Below are 23,272 nucleotides of genomic sequence, written 5' to 3' on the forward strand. Positions count from 1 at the left end.
CTAGCCGTTACAAGGGCATTTCTGTAATTCTGGGCAACTTTCCAACGGATCTATTTCAGGGCATTTTTGGCATTTTCTAAATTTCAGACCCGGTTTTGTAAAATTCATATCTCACTCGTTTCTCGTCGGATTTCAACGTTCTTATACTCGATTTGAACGAAAATGATGGGATCTTTCTGTTAAAATATTTTTAAAAATATTTAGGATCAATTATGATAGGATTTATGCCTTGATCTCAAAATTCAAGTGTTAAGTGTGCTGATTTGAATCATTTGCAATTCTAAGCTATCTATCGCACTAGGGCTTTGGTCCACGGGCCTTTTCCTTATATTCTAATATTGGTTGGGACCTTATTAGTGATTTGATTATGCCTCAACATGGGATAACTAAGTGGGATTAAATTATACAATCTAACACAAGACTCATTACTCACATCTTCAACTTTAAAGCTCATCTTCGAGTCTGAGTCTTAGTCTCTTGCATGGATCACTCCTTCATGTTGGTTCAAGCTCCTTGACATTGTATGTGGTTCATCTTCAAGCATAGGCCATGGAATGATGTATGTGCTAGCCGGATTGACCTGTGAATTTCCTGTCTATAGCACAACACTCAAGGCAAACAATTAGTCCATAAAAGACTAATCAATTTGCATTTGTTAATCATCAAAACAAGGTGATTAGGTGAACCCATGGGGAACCCTTGGGCTAATAGAATCCCTGCAACGATCCCACTCACAACTCGAATGACCAATTGTATCTATTAGATATGGTCCTGCATTTATTTGATTGCACAAACGAACTTGTTTCGTTGCATTTGATGCAGAGGGAAACGATATCATAGTGTAGATACACTATGGGATAGATTGTGAATACCAAATTGGTTTAGTGTTAACTAAAAGGGTATTAAAGATGTTATATAATGTCTACATTGAGCTTTATTCTCATTGGATGGGAATAATTTATTTAATTGGAAGAATTAAATAAATACCTGAATTTAACCCTATTGGACAACAATTTCATATTGAGTGCAAGTGGGAGATTGTTAGTCGTGATGCCCTAAATTGGAATTTCGTCCAATACTTGAGGGTAAAACTAGAATATATTAATATAATTAAATAGCAAATCTAGTTGTATGAGGAAACTTCTTTCCTTGGGGATAAAGAAAAAGGGAAGATCTTATGGGAGATCTTATAGGAGAATATTTAGGAATTTGATTTGTTAAACCAATTGGTTGGGCATAGCTAGACGCCCAACTTGGGCATCCAAAAAGGTCCAACAATTGTTGGACTTTGTATTTTAAAAGTTTAAAAAGTTGCATATAACTTTTTGATAAAATCTTATATGAGATCTTTTCGGATTTCAAAAAGGCAAAAACAAATACAAAGCTTCAAATATTTAAAGCTATTGACGTTTGTTTTTTATATACAGAATTGCTTTTGGAAAACCTCCCAAGAAGTGAAAACGTTTCTCCACATCTCTCTCTCTCCATTACTTCTATTCAACATCATTAAAGCTCCATATAGGATTGAGATAATCCCATCCACTAGATCTGACTTAGTCAAATCCTTAATTAGAATAAGAGTTGTTCTATTCCTTTGTGCAAAATCAACGGATCCCATCGCATCAACTTGCGTGTTTGCGAAGAAAAGTTTGTTCGTGGCGATTCAGGGAGTAGATCAAGCAGACGATCTTCTTCGTAGTAACTTCTACAAAGGTATATTTTTATCTGTTTATTTTATCACCAAAATATAATCTAGTTCCTAGAAATTCCGAGCTAAGGGCAAAATTGAAGAATAATGTTATACTGTACGATTTTATTCCGCTGCCTATAGCGATTTTGCCTGGGGGTTATACGACCCTTCTAACATTACAGCAATGCATAACATAGCCCAAGATGCTAGTAGTTATAGAAATGATATAATCACACCCCCTTGATTCAAAACATATCAGTGACCTTCATGGGTATTTTGGTTTAGACAAGGAAATATTTTACTTCAGACACATAAGGACATTTTGGTCTTTTTACGAGTCAAAAACAATCCACCGTGGATATTTTGGTCACAATATTTTTGTCACAATTGATAGCATGACGTGATTTGCAAAATTCACTCATATGTGACGACTCTATTGGCAAATTGTCAAACTAGAAGACCTGTTCTGCAAATAAAGCATAGTAGAAGACTTCTTTTGCAAAAATACAAAAAATGTATTGTGTAAGTGGTAATTAAGAATGGTTTATTAGTGAGTGACATTTTTTGGCATATTTTTTCATGGTTGTCAAGCAAGCACGTAGGGACATTTTTTTGGCATGATTAAAAAATTTGAAATTATGGCTTTGTCACGATCACATGCCACAATCTTATGGCTTTGTCACGGTCCAAGTGCTAAAATTGAATTTTGAGAAGATTTATTTTGACCCGTGACTTCATCTATCTATCTAGGAATAATCTTCTAAAGAAATCTATTTCTTCACATTTCAATCCCTTCAATGAAGCCAAAAAATGGTTACTTAAATGAACATACAAGAATTGGTTTTAAGTCAAGCTTGGATGATGCTTATGAAACAAATTTGGGTTGGTAATTATCCTTATGGGCATGTTTGGAAACCATAAAAAATTACTTCATGGAATATTGGTGGGCCCAACCGTGAAATAGGAGCAGAAAAGGAAGGAAGAGAAGAGACTTGAGAGGGTATGAGGATGAGAAATCCTTAAAACTGTGATAAAATATCCTACTTCAAATTGAGTACTTTTTCCTTGTTTTTTTTGGGGATTTTCATGCTCCCTCACTCTCACCTTCTCATAGTCCCTCCATCACTGCAAATCAGGCACAACTGGTGGCACTAATATTCCAATGAATATTTTCTCATAGTTGCCAAACATGACCTCTGTTATTTCCTCGTAATGTTCAAGGGCTGCTTATGTTCTTTGTTACGATTTAAGGTGACCAAGATGTGTTTGTTGATACTGGATCGCATGATATTCAACTAAAATTTGATTCGAGCCCCATTGATTTTTCCTATTTATTTCGGTGAAATTCGAATCTGTATTTGCTTTGGGTTCACTTTAGAGCTGCAAAACATAGTCAGAGCTTGTGATAGAATCGGCTGTCATGTGCATTTGGACTGCAGGAATTTTCTGAAAATTTTGGAAAGGATAAATATTTCTAAAAGTTTAACATTTTTAAACAAAAAAAAATGATGACATGAACCAATCCTATTCAATTTTTGCTTAGAGGAGCTTCAAATTAACCATAAACATATTATTTCCCTCTAAATCATGAAAAGAAAAAAAATTCCCGGGGACAAAAATTTTCTCATAAATGTTTTTCTTGCAATGCAACAAGTCCTTAAAGGAGAGAAAATGACCCAAGAAGTAATCTTCTAATTTTGCCCCTTGGGTAAGAAATTTTTATTAGATTGTTTTGAATTATTTTTATTTTTATTTGTTTTCCATTTCATTTACGAGGGAATCATCCTAGGAATCGAAACAGGATGCTAATTCTGTTTCCTAATTCCATAAATCCAAGCGCCCTTTTGTTTTCACCCTCATTTTTAGTATTTTTACAACTTATTGTTCTACTTTTATTGCATTTCTTACTCTTCTAAAAAAATCATGCTATTTGATTTGTTGCTTTGTGGCCATATCTAAAAGTAGGGAGACTTGTTCTTGGAATACTCCTTAAAATAAGGAATCAAAACAGAACATTTCTTCGCTTACGAGGTGACACATGGCTTCGTATATTGATGGGGTGGATATGGTAAGTCGCGGAGAAACTAAGGGGAGATGTTTTCTTGTGTCTTACGTCGTGATGGCTTCTCATTCATTTGTCTCGCATGTGTGTGTGTGAGAGAGAGAGATTCTCCTCTCTCAATGCAAGTTGGCAGAACTGATGGGCCCTACACTAGTCTTTAGGTTTTTGCTAAGAGGCCTTTGCTTCCTTGATAATTCCACCTTATATTGTTGATCCAGCTAGAAAAAGTGGGGGTCATGTGGACCCATGATAGCCCATATTTAACATGTACTTAAAATGGCTAAAAAAGTCATTGTGTACCCAACTCATGATTGGGCCCACACTCATGTTTTTAGTCATTTATTGTTCACCATTAGGACCCCACCATTGTGTCCACCTGTTAGATGATCATCCTTCCTTGATCAGATGATTTTATGCCCTTGATCAACAAATTCTTAATCTGGGTTCTTTCCAGAGAAGCCAAATCATTAAATTTTGTAGGCCATAATCTTACGTACGCATGCTCTATGTGGGATTCAACATTGGCTGTTAAGTTTCATCTCAACGGGTTACGGGTGTCGTCCATGTAGTGGGATTCTTCATCAAATGATGAATATATGATCTCTTGTGGGTCCCACTAGTTGAGTGGTCCATATCATGAACAAATCTTTTAGTGGACCCAATTACACCATTGGTCTCACAAATATCTCATATTAGGCCGTCTCATGGTAGCATTTTCCTGCCATCGGAGCAATTTCACAACACTGCAAAGGATATAATTTAAAAACCAATCACATACCCTTCTAAAGCCACCTGTAATTTTCCCCGCGAAAATGTCGCTACAAATTGAAAAAGCCGCCCAAGGTGTCGTTACATTGTCCGAGAGAGAGAGAGAGAGAGAGAGAGAGAGAGAGAGAGAGAGAGACGTTTTAGGGAGAGAGAAATGGATGTGACATTGTTTGTTTGATCCGTTAGATGAGATGATGAGCAGGGGGGGCAGTGGGTTTTGATCAACGAAAGGCCTCTCCCCTGCCTTCATCCAATATCCACACACTGTTTCCTTAATCGCTCCTTAACCAAGACCAATCAACACATCTTATGATTAGATAAAGGAGATCTTTGTCTTATAGGAGAGATTGGGTTTTTTTTCATTTCAAGATGTCCAATCCCCAACCCAAAAGACTCTATCAAGTTTGGAAGGGAAGCAATGTAAGTTTTTCTTTCTTGTTTTAATTCTATAGGTGTTTGTTTTATATTTGTTCATGTTTTTTTTTATCATGTTTGGGTTGTTTCCTGATTGGGAGGTTTTTTTGGGTCATAAATTGAATTGGTTTTTTGTTATTTTACCTTAAGAATCTGAATTTGAAAAGGAAACAATGTAAGATATGGACTTTATTTTATTGGGGTTACCTTGTTCGTTCATAAATGAATTGGTTTGGTCATGACATGATTGTGATTTTGTTGGGGTTACCTTGTTCGTTCATAAATGAATTGGTTTGGTCATGACATGATTGTGATTTTGTTATTGTCTGTAAAGGAAATTAATTTCTAATGATGCAATATGGTCTTCCTTGATTGGTCTTCTTGCAATTTTATTCATGAATTGATCTTGTTGCTTTTCTTTTCTAGACATTTAGTTGATCATAGAATGAATTGGGTTCCTGATGTTCTCTCTGAAGAAAATTGAATTCGGATCAATGCAAGGATTTTCTTATATTTTAGTTTTTTGAATGGTTTTGGTCTTGTTGGATTGATCTTTGATTGGGGCATGCTTGTTTGGTGATGAAATAGGTTTTTTCTTAGATTAAGGGTGTTGCATTTGAAAGAGATGCAATATGGGTTTCTGCTTTGACTCTTGTTTTATTATTTCATAATTTTGAACCTGTTCAATTTTTTTCTCAATGAGGATGCTCTTCTTTTATTGTAATTTTTTTTACAGATAAAGGTGACTGAATGAATGTGAGAGCTTGTCGAGTTTCATATAATTATTTTAGTATCTGTTCATGGTTTGAATATCTTTTTTGAAATGAAATGGAATGGTTTGATTATCTTGATTGTCTGTTTATGACTAAGGAACGTTTGTACATATATTTGATCAGAAAATGAATTGAGTTTTTGCTGTTTTCTGTTTGAAATATAAATGATTTTCTGTTGCTGCTTATGATTTTTATTTTTTTAAATTTCCAAATTGGATTCGGATTTATTGAAGAATTGTTACTGACAGGCAAGGAAAGATAGATCTGCTTCTTTGATCACAAAAAGGCTTCTGTTCTTGCTCATTAGGGATCACAGGATTTGGATGTTTGATCAGAAAATTAGAATGGTTTCTTTTCCTTTGAGTTGAATTTGGATGGGAAGTGATGTATGCAAATTTATATAGAATTTCCTTCTTATATTATATTTTTTTATCCTTAAACGAACTTGGGTTCTGCTCTTGCTTTCTAGAATTATGAGATTCACTTGAGTGATCAAAAAATTGCTTCTTCAGTAGCAAACTGACATTGATAAGGAAGCTATATATGAGTCTATGTTCAATATTCATCTTCAATATAGACAGCAATTGTGGGCGGTGACTGTTTAGTGATAGAGTAAGTGTAGTAGCATCAGGTCCAGTGGTCAAAGAATGATATTTTAGCTCCTTTCTAGTGTATAGGAGGAACATTTGCAACACCTTTGTTCATGGGCATCTTAATAACAAAATTCATGCATGCATCAGTTTTTGTTGTATTTCCATCTAGTGAGCAAGCAAGATCAAGAAATTTAATGCCCAATATGATCTAAGCAATGACGTTCATTTTCTGTACTCAACTAATATCTATTCTTATGACCTGTGCATTGTGCAAACTAGAAAAAATTAGGTACAAAATAAACTTTGCCTTCTAAAAAGAATGAGAAGATTGGTTCAATTCCCAAGAATCTACCATGGTCTCTAAATGGACTCTTTGTTGCAAGAACATTTCCTGTCTTTTCTTCTAATATGTGAAAGCTGGTGTTGTGATGCCCGCAAACAATTTAATTGAGAGCTGAATGGATGATTAAAGCATAGGGTAGATGTAGTGTGAACACCATTCATACAATGTAGAATTCAACAACCCATACACCAAACTGTACACAATTCAGCATATTGTAATTCTACTAGGACATGAGTCGATCTTGGTCTGCAGTTTGCGCTTGTGGATGGGTGGGTGGTGGGTGTTAGGATTTATTATCTTGTAGATCTTCAGAAAACCGTTCCCTTTAGCCAATTTTGTAAGAAATTTATTGCTCATTCTTGTGCCTTAAGCTTGTTGTCCTTTGTTAACATGATTGCTGATTTTTGTGTGTGTTTGGGTCACCGATATTTGTTTTTTTATTTTGTCTATTGCCCCCAATTTGTTGAGACACTGCAATGCTTTCTGTTCCCTTTGGTTTCTAGGGAATCTAAGTTAATTCTATTAAATTATGGAACACTCGTATACCAAAACACTTCCATGAGAGGATAATTGAATTCATTCTCTGACTTACACATTGCTAAGTGCTGTGGAAGAAAATTCAGCACAAGAATATCCTTCCTTGTGAGAATATGTTAGTAGTTAACTGGAACCTGACTTTGTTGATACTCAAAAGTAGAAACCTTGCTTCAACTCATTGAAACACAAGGAAACCTTTCATATGAATATCTCATTGGATGAACAATGTCCTTGCATGCCTGTTTGTTGTTCTAAACGTAGAGTTATGCAAGAGTAGGTAAGCTATATAATTTAAAGGTATAGGGGCTGTTTGGATCTAGGGAATAATATTCTGTTGAAAAATAGAAATTCCAGGGTCCAGCATGAATGAAATTTTATAATAAAACAGGGGATTTTTGGTTTTTGCAAAAAATCCATGGTAACGAGTTGCCCAAACGCAGGAAAACTAACTTTCTAGGGAAATTTTTGTCTCAGGTTGTTTTCCAAACAGCACCATAGCGGGATGCTAAAAGCTGTTCTAGTTGTAATATTCAGGAAAGAAACATGTGGGTTTTAAAATTTTTAAATCTCTAACAACTTGAAAGTCTCATCTTTTAATGAATTTCATTATACGACTCTATAATGTCATCTTTTGATTAGGGGAATTCTGAGGAACTTCATTTTGATGAATTAATAGACCAGCTCTCTTGGTAGCTGTTAGAAGCATAGTTTTAAATTTCGGCCGAAATATTTTCATTTCGGTTTGGACCGAAACCGAAATTACATTGAATCGGATTTTTACATGATTTTCCCTAAATTTCCCTGAAATTTTGCCGAAATCCGAAATTTCGTTTTTCACCCTTATTTACAAAATTTCTACCGAAATGTAAAGATTTCCACCTAAATTATTGAAATTTCCACTTAAATTTTGTACTTTTCGGTGGAAATTTTTGTCAATTTTTTACATGATTTCGGCCTAAAGTTCCACCGAAACCGAAATATTTCGGTTTCCGTTGTGGCCGAAACCGACACCGAAACCAACATTTAAACCTTGGTTAGAAGTTGTGTGTATATGCCTAAGGGCATTATGGTCTTTGTGTCTTTCTCTCTTAAAATAAATACACAAGTGAGGGGGAGCAAGTCTCTAACTCACATTTTCTTCTCTCATCTTATTTTCTAACATGGTATCAGAGCCCTAGGGTTGTGGTACCCTAGGGACCACCATTGGAGATCCTCTCCTTCCTCTCCTTCTTCTTCCGCACCCTCCACGCCCTCTATTCCCAAAACCCTATACCATCCCCCTCTTTCCCCTCCTCCTTCCTCTCGCCACCACCTACCCTCGCCCCCTCCTCCTCTTGCCACTATCTCTCACTCCCACTTGGGAGAGTCAATGAGGCTATCATGCTTTTTGTCATGAAACAATACACCGTCGATCACTCTGTTATCAGTCATCAATCTGCTGCTGGATGTGTTCTTCTGATAGTTTATGTTGATGATATTATCATTATTGCCAGTAACTTAGTGGGTATACATAAATTGAAGGCCCTCTTGCAGAAAGAGTTTTCCACCAAAGATCTGGGTCGCTTGAGGTACTTTCTTGGGATTGAGGTAGCCTATTCCGCTAGAGGCCTCTCTCTCTCTCTCATAAAGAAAGTATGTGTTGGATTTATTAGATGAGACAGGTTATCTTGGGGTGAAACCTGCTGGCCTGCTGCTGTGTCCATGGACCCTAATGTGAAACTCCGTTCAGAAGAGGGTGACTTGTTAAATGACTTTGGCAGATACTGGAGGTTGGTTGGTGAACTCATATATCTCACAGTCTCTCGCCCATACATCTCATTTGCTATAGGGGTAGTCAGTCGGTATATGAGCTCACCTCGTTCCTTTCACTGGGCCGCGGTGCTTCATATTCTCAAGTACTTGAAAGGTGCTCCAGGGAGAGGCCTGTTATTTAAGAAGCATGGTCATACAAAGATAGAAGGGGTTCTCTGATGCAGATTGGGCAAGATCTCCAACAGATAAGAGATCAACCACTAGATATTGCACCTTCGTAGGAGGTAACTTGGTGTCATGGCGAAGCAAGAAACATGATGTCATAGAGAAATCCAGTACAGAAACCGAATACAGGGACATGGCTCACACGAGTGGAGAACTGATCTCGTTGCGCTCCCTTTTGTCGGAGGCCAAAAATAGGGCCAGGCTCACACGAGTGGAGAACTGATCTGATTGAGCTCCCTTTTGTCGGAGATTGGTGTAGCTCCTTCTTCTCCTTCTCAGTTTTATTGTGATAATAACGCCGTGATTCATATTCCTACAAATCCAGTCTTCCATGAGCGGACTAAACACATTGAGGTGGATTGCCATTTCATCCGTCAGAGAATCCAACAGGGTGAGATATGCACAATTTTTACTAGATCAGTGGATTAGCTAGCCGATATGTTTACCAAATCCTTAAGTAAGGCTAAGTTGAGCAATATTTGTAACAAGCTAGGAATGTATGATATGTACATTCCAGCTTGAGGGGGAGCTTGAGGGGGAGTGTTAGAAGGTGTATGTATATGGGCATTATGGTCTTTGTACTCTTTCTCTCTTAATACAAATACATAAGTGAGGTGGAGCAAGTCTCTAACTCACATTTTCTCCTCTCCTCTTCTCTTCTAACAGTAGCATAGGCCTGTTAAGAATGGTTACAAGCACCACAGTCCAAGAAGTATATATTAGTGTTTTTAGTTGTCTTCAACTAACATAATTGATAATTCTCTTTTACTATATTATTATTGTTATTGTATCTACCATAACATGCATACCATTTAAATTGTTATTTTCAATAAAAAAACACTAATGGTGACAAAGCTTTCTTTTGTTATTCTCAGAGATTTTTCTGTGGTGGGAGATTAATATTTGGTCCAGACGTGGCATCATTATTTTTATCCACACTTCTAATAGGTGGTCCAGCAATAGCATTTTGTTCTAAAGTGATTTCACAGATCAAAGATGGCCATCATGCGTATCCTGTACTGGCAGTGGCTGTGATCGTTACTGTAATTGTAAGTACTATCCTTCACACTTTTCATAAAATTCATTCCATATTTCCATTGTTTCTTATATGCTCTGTTAGATACTTGTGAGCAGATGCACACGGGACCATTTCAGAATGGAAATTTTATGGAATTCTTTTCCTTAATTTTTTATTATGCAATGATTTATGGAGTAGTTATGAGGTCCATTTTTTTTGGTGCGACTAAGTTGGTACGCAATGACTAAATTATACCTCTTTTGATGGACAATGCAGGATTTGATTTTTCTCTTCTTGACATCTGGTAGAGACCCAGGCATAGTGCCCAGGAATTCAAGGCCACCAGAATCAGAAGAAATGTTTGATATGACTACTCCATCCATGGAATGGGTAAATGGGAGGACCCCTCATCTAAGATTACCTCGAACGAAAGATGTCCTTGTAAATGGTACTGTAGTAAAAGTGAAATATTGTGATACATGCTGGCTTTATCGTCCACCTCGCTCTTCTCATTGTTCCATCTGCAACAACTGTGTTCAGAGGTTTGATCACCACTGCCCTTGGGTTGGTCAGTGCATTGGACTAGTAAGTTATACATAGATAGTTCACCTTTCTTATTTCTGATGTTTTGGTCTTTTTTTATGGTTCTCCGTCTTTCCTTTTTGTAGTGATGCATCCACTTGAGCTTTTCTGTATCTTGGGAATTTAGCAAATTATATATGTAAGCTATATATGGATATATACACGGTAAGCTAAAGGTCATAATTTTCTTAATACTTCTGTTATTATTATTTATGATGCGTAATATTGAGATGGGGGCCACAGATGTGAAGCAGGGTGATGCATAGCTAATTAGAAAAAAAATATAATGATGCTGTCTGTTTTTAGATCTGAGACCTTTTGTTTGGTGAACAGTATAAGTGTTGTTTTCTTTGATGTAACCACCTCCTTATATTTCATCTTGATTTATGTTATTGCATTTCAAAATTGGGGCTCTTACATGCTATAAGAGATACATCTCTAAAATAATTTCTTTGATAGAATAAAGATAGCGACCCCTTCTATAGTGGATGAGTGTCTCCAACTACAAACCTAACTGATCTGTGATGACCTGCAAAAAAAAAAAAAAATCATAAAGGACAAAGGAGAGAACATTGTGGAAAATGAAAGCTGTCACTGGTCTGGTGAGTGTCAAATGTTTTAAATATGCAACTTAATGAAGCAAATTTGTCGAAGTCAATGTTTTTCAATTGGAGAAGAATGATGCAAATTGACACCACCTTCATGGAATGTGTGGTGTGTCACACATGTATGGGTGAATTTGACTAGTTTGTATCGAAAGTCTTCATTTAGTTAAACAAATTTATATGTCTATTTTTTTTTAATGAAAAGAAAGTTTTCTTAACGCAGAAAAAGAGGAATCTACAAGAATACCTGAGAAAATTACAATAAAAGGAGTAAATACAAGAGAATACGCCCAAATTTTTATTGTAATAAAATACCTATTAGTGCTTTCGTAGGTGTAGTGCTTAATTTTGGAAATACCTATGGTGTTTTAGTTAGGCTTCTTCTTGCTGTGGTTAAGATAGGTTTTGTCTATAAATACCCATTGTAGGGAATGCTTATCCTTTAGTTTTAAATATGAAATGCATATGCTTTCTAATACAACCCATTACATCTTAACTGATATAGATAATGAAAAACAGGGATAGACCTCCTTTAGATAGATAGAGAGACTTGGTTCTAGTTCTTTAACAATAAAGTCTTAGACTTTTGACCTATTCCCGTGCTAATTGAAGTCATACATAAGATGTTAATACTCAGATCATGAAAGAAATAAAGTATTTAACCATTTGTTAGAGTCCATGGATGTCAAACTTGTTCAATCATTCAATATTTTTTTTTAGTGGTGTATATACATGTGTCCTTGCCATTAAAAAAAATATACTTGTATTCTCTCATGTTTACATTGAAGTCTCCCATCAAAGGAAAGTGTAATTACTCAAGTTTTAATGAATAATAATAAAATTTAGAAGTTTCTTAAAAAGAAAAAAAATTAAGAAGGCTCCAGATAGAGGAGTTCTTCACACTACTTCCATTCTCCCCAATTTTGTCTTTCTTCTTTCGTTTTCTCCCTTCTTATATCTTCTTCACTTTTACATGGCACTAGAATGTGCAATCAGGGCTTATGATGATTCAGATTAGATCGAGACAAGGTACACATGTTTTTCCTTTATTTAAGAGATGAATCCAATCCGATCTAAAGGCTTTCCATGGTGATTGTACAACCGTACGAATATTGTCACCTTGATACGGCCACCAACCCTTGCAAGGGAGCTTCTAAAATCATAAGGGTTGGATTGATTTATTTTTTTTTTTATGATTGGAGAGATTTTATATTTTTCTGAAGAGGATTCCCCCAAAAAACCAGATCAGGTAGACCTGTAGATCTACATCTCTTAGACATGAACTAATTTGTGAAAAAAGTCCTGGGAAGGATCAGTTTATCTTTTGGAAATGTAGAAATTTGATCTCATAAGAGTTTGGATCAGATCTGAGATGTGATCACCAGTGGACGAGGAACAATTCTCTAGCATCTCATCAGGCTTCCGAGACAAGGGAATTACAAACTCTAAGTGTATAAAATATCTCAGGTTGCAAATTACCATTGTTCGGTTAAATGAAACCAATTTGTTGCATTGGTCAAGAGCTGTGAAATTATTTATTGGGGGAAAGAAAAAGTTAGGATATTTATAAATGGATCTATCAAGGACCAATGGTTGGAAGATCTAAAATATGGTATTGGGGATTGCAATAATGTGTTGGTCATGTCATGGTTATTGAAAGCTTTGGAAACTCAAGTGGCCCGGAGTATGTACCTTTTTATCTGTAAAGGAGATCTGGGTCACAATACATGAATTATATTATGAACAGAATAATGTTGCCCATGTTTGTTAGTTATACCAGGAGATCCCACAGTTCCACCAGGGCATGAAGTCTCTATGTGATACTATATCGAGTTGCGAGAGATGTAGGAAGAATTGACCTTTTATGAAGATGTAAAGTTTCATTGTACTAAAGATGTCGAGAAACTTATAACATGTCAAGAAAAAATGATTTTCAAACTGCTTGCTGATCTGAATGGGGAGTTTGGAACCATTTAAGCTCATATGGACATTCCTCTTCTATGAGTGACATATACAACCTGATCTGTAATTCAAAGGAATCAACAGAAGCGGTAGATGCATAGATATCGATTCTATCTCGTTTCATCTGGAATGGATGAAACGTCTCGTACCAGTGAGCAAAATGGTTCAAAGGAACAGGGTGGAAAATTCTGTTCATTCTAGACTGTTCCATCTTGTTTCATGTTGTTTCGTTCATACAGAACGAAACATAGCGAAATGCCTTGTTTGGGAATAATCTGACGAGATTTTGGAAATTCTAGATTCGTCATATTTCCGTTTGTTTTCATTTTTCCCATTTAGCCTTATTTTCTTCCCATTTTATAGCTGTTTTAAGGGCATTTTATGTCTTTTTAACACCCCTACTCCAAACAAAAACAAAAACAAATGGGAGGGCTACAGACACATAAAATGCCCTATTTTTATCACTCCTTTGTTTACCTTGTCTTTCGCAAATCCTACACTATGCATCAACATAATCCATCTTAAATTTTAGTGCTTCTGCTTCCAACACATCAAGAGAAGGTTTTAAGTAGTAAAATTTACCTCTTTAAATTTGGTTGATATAATAGTTCCTTATATTTTTCTAAATATTTTCCTATTTTTTTTAATTTTATAACTATTTAAAAATTCACCCGTTGTTGTGACTTTCATGAAACAGAACATCTAACATGATGGAACACTGGTACATCCCATTTAACCAAGCAAAACGAAACACCCACTTGAACATGATTTATAATTAAGGGTGGAGGTCAAGTTTGGATACGTAATAATTCTAACTGTGGCAGTTGTGGTCATGGTTATGGAACACCATTATTGGCTGTATTTACCACATGGAAAGGCTTTTGTAAAAAAAGTGTATACACATCACCTTTTAAGTGTGTATAATTAGATAGGTTTTTACTTCTATTCTCCTTAGTAAGCATCCTGTACAAATAGGACATTCTTGTAATTGACTGAAGAGACTTCATAAATACAATGGGAGATAAGTCATGGGATTGACTTTGATTCCCACTTTCTCCGGTTTCGTGTATGTTGACTAGCTTTACTTTTCTTCTCTTTTCAGGACTTAGTGATCAATGGTAGAGGTAGGGTAGTGGGAGATAAGAAGTGCTTATTTTATGGTAGAGGCAACCACGCCAAATGTTAGGATCTTCATATAGGAATTCAAGTGAGTAGAGTACTTTATGTGACGTTACTATGCCAGAAGCTCCTCCATCCTCTTGATGGTGATATGATCCAGATTTCCCCGTCTAATTATAACTCTATAGTCCAAGAGATGCAGTTCCTCCATGGTATCTGTTGCCCAGTCTAGTATTTTGGCATCCGTTCATACTAATCATACCTCTTTTCAGATCCTCCTTGTGATTGAATATAGGGCAACTGATCATATGAGTGACACGTATCATCCTTTTTCGTCTCTAGAGTTCTTGAAATATGTTAATAATGTTATATTAGCTTATGGAATCCATAATAAAATTTCTGGTAAGGGAACCATTCCTATTTCTTGGAGGCATTCATGAAATAGAGTTATATTTGTTCTTTTGGTTCTTGATAAAAATCCTGAATTCTAGTGTAACCTTCTTTCCTTCTGGTTGTGTATTCTAGGACCTGCTAACATAGAAGATGATTGGGTAGAGGGCATGAATATGGTGAATAGTACTTCCTGGATTCCCCCATTCCTAGTACCTCGGTTGCGCTGTTGAGCTGGAATAAGGATGATCTCCATAGAGGGCAATGTCAATTTGACCTGTCAGTTTCAAGTCTTAAGTCGTTATTTCCTACTCTTAGTCAAGTGGATTTTGATAATTTTAAATTTTTAATTGCGAAACATGTGAACGTTCTAAGCATCGCCGTTCTCGTTACTCTAAGAATTTAAGCTATGATTTGTGGACACGGACATGAGTGTCGTGTCTTGACACAGACATGGGATGTCGGACACGGCAAACTCCAAAATTTATAAATGGGGAAACGGCTAAAAGAGAACATATACTCATGAGTTGTGGACACGGATTCGTGTGCCGAGTTTCGACCAAGTTTCGACACAGATACAAGGCATTTGACATTGAAACCCCTAAAAAACTAGAAATAGTGTCACACTTGTACACATACATACATATAAAGTTGCTAGCACTCTAGCAATACATCTAAAAGTGTCTAAAGGAGTGTCGACACGTGTGGACACGGGTGTCGTGTCGGACACGACACGTGTGTAGGCAATAAATTCGAAGTGTCGGCCAAATCATAGAATTTAAGTAATCTGTTTTTATTTCCATTCCAGTGGATAGATTCAGATGTTGGGTGACCTGCTACCATTTCTTCTTATTCTAGTTTCAGGCATTGTTTTTCATTTATTGATGATACCACTGGAATGAGTTAGGTTAGTTTAATGACGGATCCGTTGGAGGTAACAAATCTCATTAAAATCTTTTTGTAATGGGTCCAAACTCAGATTTAGTGCAACATCACGATTTTAGATTCTGACTGTGGAGGGGAATATCTCTCACCTGATCTTTAAAGTTATTTGAGGTGTAATGGAATGGAATTTTAATCCTTTTGTCCTCATATTCCCCAACAGAAATAGTCTCGCAAAATTATTAGACCAATCACTTGTTGAAAGTTGCTCGAGCCCTCCTCACTGAAATGCAGTTATCTAAACCTTTTAATAGTGACGCTATATTAGTTGCACGCTATTTAATAAATTGTTTACCATTTGCAGTGTTGAAAAACTAGTCCCCTATTGAAGAATGTTTGGAATTTGCTCATTCACCATCTATTCATCTTCATATATTTAGCTGCGTTTGTTTTGTTCGAAACTTCTTGAGTCCGTCTAAGATAAGTTGTCTAGTTGTTCCATTAAGTGTTGTTATTGGATATTCTTGATCTCAAAAAGCATATAATTGCATTGACCCCACCAGTTAAAAAAGTTGTCTCCATGGGTGTCACATTCTTTCAAATTGTATCATATTTTTCTAGTGAGTGGAAGAATCTTTCTTGCTCTCCTATGTGGGTATTTACGAGAAGAGAATATTATTCTTCTCGTCCCTCTCATTTAGAGTCATCTCCCATTGAGTAGAGTCAACTCCCATCTTCATCCCAAAACCACACTTAGCAGATTAGCAAAGATATGGGCATCATTACATATGAACTAAAAAGGTGGAAAGGGGACATTTAGGAACTAAAAAGGTATGTTCTTCAATTGATCTTGATTTACCCATTACTTTGGGAAAAGTGAAGAGAAATTGCAAAATTCATCCCACAGTCTTTGTTGCACTTGTTTCTTCCCACATATACCCATGAGCTTGGAAGAATCTACGACACATCCCAAAGCTATGGAAGTTGCAAATAGATCTACACTATAAAGAATAAGCTCAATGGGGAAGTTTAAAGATATAAAGCTCGCTTGGTTGCTAATGAATATACTCAGATTTATTGAATGGATTACCTAGAAATATTTTCCCAAGTAGTAATGCTGAACTCTGTGAGTCATCATCTCCATAGAAACTAATATGAGGTGGCCTCTAGTAGTTGCATGTTAAGAATGCATTCCTCCACGGAGATTTGCAAGAAGTGTATATGACTCCACCACCTAGTTTTGTTCCTCAAGGAAGATAAGGGAGAGTCTGTATGTTGTATGCTGAAGAACTCCATCTATGGTCTAAAGCAGTCACTCATGGCCTAGTTTCAGAAGTTTGGTAGTCCACTATTGCATATTGGGTTAAAAAAAGTGTAGATCACATTGTAAAACAAAGGCAAGGAGGTATTAGTGTTTTATTTGTAAATGTGGATGATATCATTCTTATAAGAGATGATGAGGAAGGAATCCAAAAATCGAAGAGGGGGCTATAGAAAGAAGGTCTTTGAGATCAAAGACCGAGGCCAAGTATACACTGAACATTTTAGCAGACATAGGTATTGATACATATATGAAGTTTAATCACAAACTATATGTCAGTGTCAAAATGCCCTCTTGCTAGTCCAAGGGGATACCGGGAGATTGTGGGTAAATTGATATACTTGACTATGACTAGACAAAATCTTACCTATGTTGTTAGTGCCATTAGTCAGTTAATGCACCCTACAACAACCCCTCGCGTGGAAGCAGTGTATCACATTCTAAGGTATCTCAACTATTCTCCAGGTCGTGGCATTCTATACAGAGGTAGCAAGTGTCTTGACATTTCATCCTATATAGAGTCAGATTGAGCAGGATCTCCAGATGATATGAGATCTACTTTAGGATATTGCACATTTGTGGGTCAAAATCTAGTAGATGCAAAAGAAACGAAGTGTTGTAGCTCGCTCCTCTGCAGAAGTTTGCCTCGTTGACTTGAGTAGTTGGTGAAATTAAGCAAACGATCACTCCCGGGGCTTCACTTTCAAGCCTATGCAAAATTTAATATTGTGAATTAATGCTCCAGTAACTTGATTTAATGGTTAAGTTTAAAAAAAAGGCTAAGAAATGGATTGTAATGTGCAATCTGATTTTCATTCATATTCCAAATATGTCCCAGTGACTTGATCGTATATACCATTTTGTTAATCATGGCTCATCCATGCAACTATGATTTTCTCATCCTTCACAATTTCTGCATGCAACTGTGATAGACTCATCTCATATTCTGGAAATTCATGGAACCACTATGAAATTATGTTTTAGATCAAGTTTTAAGTTTTCATAATCTAACGGCCCGTAGTTCTGAAACTGATTGCAGCGTAATTATCGGTTCTTCTTCTTATTTATATCAACATCAACTTTTCTGTGCATCTATGTCTTCTCCTTTTCTTGGGGGAACATTATTCATGAAAAAGAGATGAACAATGAAACCATATGGAAGACCATGTCAAAAGATATCCTGTCACTCGTGCTCATCGTATACTGTTTCATAGCAGTCTGGTTTGTTGGCGGGCTCACTGTTTTTCATCTCTATCTGATCAGTACAAATCAGGTGAGCTTCTGTAAATTAGGTGATTTTTATTTGTTATTTTTTATTTAACTGAATATTTTGATGCTTTGTGTTGAGCTACACTTCAACTGGACAGTTTTCTATGTCGCAACATCTATGTCACGGGGTTCAATCCCAGCTTACCTTCCAGAAAAAAAAAACTAATTTAATTCTATTTCTGGATTGTTTGGACCATCTTCAACCTATTTTGTATATATTTGTTATCTTATCTTCTCTTTATATACACTTGGGTACCGAGCTGTGTTTCATTGCATCAAATACATCAGTAGCTGATACTCAAGACACGCTAACCTTCAAAAAAAGAGTGTGAGGGTGCATTTAAGCTCTAAGGTCTTCTAGCTAATTTTTATAGGTTTGAAAGTAAATCATATGAGAGTTTTTACAAGAATAATCCAAAAATTCATAATTTTATTTGTTATTAGTTAATTAAGAGCACATCAATATTCATTGACGAGTCAAAAGAAAAAACCAATACCATTTAGTTCTAAAGTCCACAGGTCGTCTATTTCTTTAACATGAATACATGCAAATGATAGAGAGATGATCCAAGCATGATTTCATATCTTACTCTCAATTTTAATCGAACTCAAATATAAGATGCTAACCAGAAAGTGAAATTAACTAATAAATTTTTTTTTATCATTATACATTTACAAAAAGTGGCACAACATCTTTTTGACCTACATAAAATGAGAGAATTAGGCCATGGTGCATGGCCAGAGTTTTTATGAAACTCAGTCAATTTAGTTAACAATTGAAAGTGGAAAGACTATCCATGTTAAACTGTGGAAAGCTTGGGAATGGGGTGGGTCCGTGAAATACAGGACCAATATGTGTTAGACATCAATTTTTATTCGAAATGACATGTCTGGCTAAGATAATCTATGCAAGCAGTGATATATGAGTGTTTGTTCCCTATCCTATGGATGTAGGCATGCATGAGGAGCTTTGGCATTTCATTCTCAAATCATCACCTCAGAAGTAATTGATATATTTGTAGTCATAGTACCTTTTATTGTTTCAATCTTTCCCTTGTTTGCCCACTTTCTTATATCTTTCTTGCCAAGTGGTTTCCCTTGTTTTACTGCAGACAACTTATGAAAACTTCCGATATCGATATGATAAAAAGGAGAATCCATACAATAAGGGGCTGGTAAGAAACTTCAAGGACATGTTTTTCTCAAGAATTCCACCTTCGATGAACGATTTCCGATCATGGGTACTTGAAGATCCTATTGAAGATCATATAGAAGTTGGAGCTGGTGCTTCTTATATGGGGGGAGATATCTTCAGCCAGAAGGGGAAAATTGACATAGAAACGGGTGGTACGCTTGCAGCCAGTGGGAGCATGCCAGTTCCAGATATATTGCAAAATTTGGATTACACTGGTATTGATGATAACTTGAAGAGAAATGATGGCATTGAGGACCGTGAATTTGATGCATTTTTGTTTCCTGTTGCTCATGAAAGAGGAGACTCCAATCAGAGCGTCACAGAGTCAGATGGTAATATTGTGGATGAGGGAGTTGGTGAGGGAGGGGGCTCAAATGGAAGCACAACTCCTATTGCTCATAATATCCACATTCATGAACCGTAAGAGGTAACTCGTCGTACTTTTTCTACAAATTGAACTGAGATTATCTGTAACTAGTTGCTTCCATTCATAAAGTAAGCTCCCCAAATCTTCTTGTACAGTTTCTTAAATAACAACAAAATCTTCATGCTAAACTAAGAATTACATTGAATGGCACTTGAGCAGTTTGTTTTCTTAGATGAAATTTGAATTAATAAGAAATATTTAGTAACAAAATCCAGAGGATTTAAGATTTAGTCATACTGAACTGAGTCTCAAACAACCAACCTGTTGATATGCAATGAGAAAAACTTTGCCTGCAATATCCCGATATCTCCAAGTGTTTCTAATCTTCTCAGTATTGGATGGAAGTTGAAATTACAGTTGCCAAAGTAACACCCTTGCCACCGCACACTGTGAAGAGATTCAAGTGAACTGGGAGTGGATTTATGCTATTTTCCTCTTAATATAGCTACAGCCTTAGGCCTGCATCAGGTGATCACGTCCCATATGCCATGCATGAATATATTTCAGCTCTCAAAATTAGCTTTCACAATATAAATCGACGGTACATATTTATCATTATGGCTGTTATTTCCGTTTCCATTTGAGGGAATTTGTGTTTTTACAATCCTTGGAAACGGGTTTATGCCGTCTCTTCCCTAAAAAACATATGATAATAGGAAAAGTAGACGTATTTTGGGTAACCATACATTTGTAGTATCAAACCTGTAAATGGTTTCTTTTACTGACTGTGCTTGTCCGTGCACATTCATCTTTGCATAGCTACACTTACTAATTCTCTTTTGCTTTTACTTGGATATGTCTTGCATCAAAATTGCTATTATCTTGTCATGCTTGAATTGTGGCTGACATTGACTTCTCCATCCACAGGTTTGGCCATGAATTGTCTTACCTGAACAAGTTCATTGTAGTGGACACCTTCTGGATCTTCTATTTTGTCGGACGCCCATTTTATGGTGGCTTGAGGAAGCTTTAAGTTAGCTTCAAAGCAAATTGAGGTTGAATTATAAGCTCAGTGTTGTCATATATACTGAAAAGAAAAAAGAAAAAAAAATGAAGAAAAGAAGAAACATTTGATTTCATTTCTTTGTTCAGTTTAACGTTAAAACTCGTGTTTGTTATAACTAATGATTTGCACGTGCATTGCATGTGAAGTATGAAATAATCCAGAAACCAGCACAGCATGGGACCTGCACAGAATGAAAATCGGGTACTGAAAGTGTCATCTTGCATAGTTTTTGAGTTATGACACTTCTACTGTTTGGGAAATCCATTGTATTTTCTTTATTTTGTAGAAATCTAGAGTTAATGGTGATTTGGGATACAATAAACATGAGATAGATGTGTCATTTTTGAAAAAGAAAAAAGCAAGGCATATGTTTACAGATGTGTAGCACAAAAGTGTGGGAAATGCAAGTGCAAAAGCCAGACAAAAGGGTAAAGGATAATTTTGGATAAATATATGACTTCTGTTTCCTTCTTTGATTTTAGTGATTAATGGCTAATCGCATTTTAGTGAAACTAAAACCACAATGCTTCTACTTGAGACCGGTCAGCACTAAAAATGCTGTGATTGGCACTAATCATCGTTCTGTTCGCTACTCAATTAACTGTTGCAGTATACATTACGATTTTATTATTGTAATTCATCATCAATTTTAATAAAATGTGTTAAATACGTTCGAATAGAGGAACTCTTGGACTGGCCATATCTTGTAAATTCCACAGAGCAGAGCATCATTGATAGTTTTCTTGTGAACCATGAAGAAAAAAGTGCAATGCTTACCACAGCAGTCCATGGGTCAGTATGATCTTAGGTTGTGCCTAGTCCAAGTGACGATCCATCAAGTAGATGGTCAAGTCGTCAAGATCAGTCAGGATGTTTCCATTCGACGGTAGAGATGGTTTATGCACATAGGTGTACAATTCTTCTTGGGTTAGGATCATCGTATGGCGATGATATTGGGGACATGGCCTATTTACATTGGGGCCCAGTAAATAAATGGTTTGGATCCTCGAACAAGGTGGGCCCCACTGTAATTTTAGAAAAATACGTGCACATACATCAGATAAAAACTCGCAAATAATGCATGTATATGTTCTGCATAGTAACTGTGTCAGTTGCACTTTTTTATTTTACTAGTAAAAGTGCACGTGCGTTGCACGTGGAACTACAGTATGTAAACAACATATAACAACAAAATACATGTTGATTTTACAACTAAAAGCTTCCATCTTCCCCCACGGGTAGGTATGTAAACATTTTAGGTGATGACTACATTTATAAGATGTGGTTGCAACAATCACAAATTAGGCTATAAAACCATGTCAAAGTGCAATGCAATCTTGTTGTTCTCAGTTCCAATTGCACGGTCCTCCAGCAATCTCTGTGACGTTAAAAAGTGATAATCCATATTAGAGGACACTAATAAAGAGAGCATACAATTATTAATTCATATCTGTGATTCCAATAGAAACCTATAATCATCAATTATTTTTGTCTCTAATCATATAGTAGGTACCATGTTGGGACATCATAACGAATCACAAGCACTTTCACTACAACAGAGAACTGGAATGACACCACCACCAAAGAGTAACGCAATTCTTCCGTTAGTCTGCGTAGAAGCTTAAAATGTGAGATATACTATTTTTACATGCAAAACATGAAAAACAAGAAATACGTATTTAACACAAACTGCTAAAGAAACAAACCAATGTACTGCTCATAATCATCTGGGTACATCACATATATTTTTACATAGCCATTAGTCTAATAAAACATGAGATCCAAGACATACATATTAAGCCAAACTGCTAAAAAAACAAATTGCAATTTGTTGTACACACTCGGCTAGAAGAACTTATCCTGCACATAGCAACTATTATTAGTTCTCATAAATTAATAATAAAGCACACACAACCTGCTTTTCAAATTTCAAACCAACTTCAAGCAAGTTGTCTCAATAACCCATGATGAATATCCACAAACAAGCAGTTGTAGTTCTTCAAGAGCTCTAGGAAGTAGGAACAAGTAAAGTCATCCATCGGACTTTGTTCAAAGAGTTTCATGGTCTTGGCAATGACAGGAATCTTGTGAAAATTAGATGCAAATGAAGCATAAAGATGCCAATTGGGTTGGGTAGCAAAGTTGATGGTTGGACATTTGCATTATATAGATGCTTTGCTACTTGCTGGAATGCCTACAAATATGATATGGGTAACGAACAAAGAGTTTCATGGTCTTGGCAATGACAGGAATCTTGTGAAAATTAGATGCAAATGCAGCATAAAGATGCCAATTGGGTTGGGTAGCAAAGTTGATGGTTGGACATTTGCATTATATAG

General features: G+C 36.1%; 1 protein-coding gene across 1 annotated transcript; it reads left to right on the plus strand.

The window, feature by feature from the left end:
* Window positions 1-4,604: 4,604 nt before the first annotated feature.
* On the plus strand, window positions 4,605-21,402 carry LOC143887448 (putative protein S-acyltransferase 1). Its single transcript, XM_077391531.1, has 6 exons — window positions 4,605-4,940; window positions 10,033-10,206; window positions 10,452-10,760; window positions 18,076-18,309; window positions 19,418-19,927; window positions 20,795-21,402. The coding sequence occupies exons 1-5, from the start codon at window positions 4,890-4,892 to the stop codon at window positions 19,922-19,924; spliced, it is 1,275 nt and encodes a 424-aa protein (XP_077247646.1). The 5' UTR covers window positions 4,605-4,889; the 3' UTR covers window positions 19,925-19,927; window positions 20,795-21,402.
* Window positions 21,403-23,272: the final 1,870 nt, after the last annotated feature.

Source organism: Tasmannia lanceolata, unplaced genomic scaffold, assembly GCF_043159265.1.
Source record: "Tasmannia lanceolata isolate RefF3 unplaced genomic scaffold, GAP_Taslan_0.1 ptg000012l, whole genome shotgun sequence".
Taxonomy (NCBI): Eukaryota; Viridiplantae; Streptophyta; class Magnoliopsida; order Canellales; family Winteraceae; genus Tasmannia; species Tasmannia lanceolata.

What these genes read in the sequence shown, in the direction of transcription:
- LOC143887448 (XM_077391531.1), top strand. Translation starts at nt 4,890, where the DNA reads ATGTCCAATCCCCAACCCAAAAGACTCTATCAAGTTTGGAAGGGAAGC. An exon ending in CTGTGATCGTTACTGTAATT is followed by an intron (nt 10,207 to 10,451) that starts GTAAGTACTATC and finishes TGGACAATGCAG; the next exon opens with GATTTGATTTTTCTCTTCTT. An exon ending in TTGGTCAGTGCATTGGACTA is followed by an intron (nt 10,761 to 18,075) that starts GTAAGTTATACA and finishes AACTGATTGCAG; the next exon opens with CGTAATTATCGGTTCTTCTT.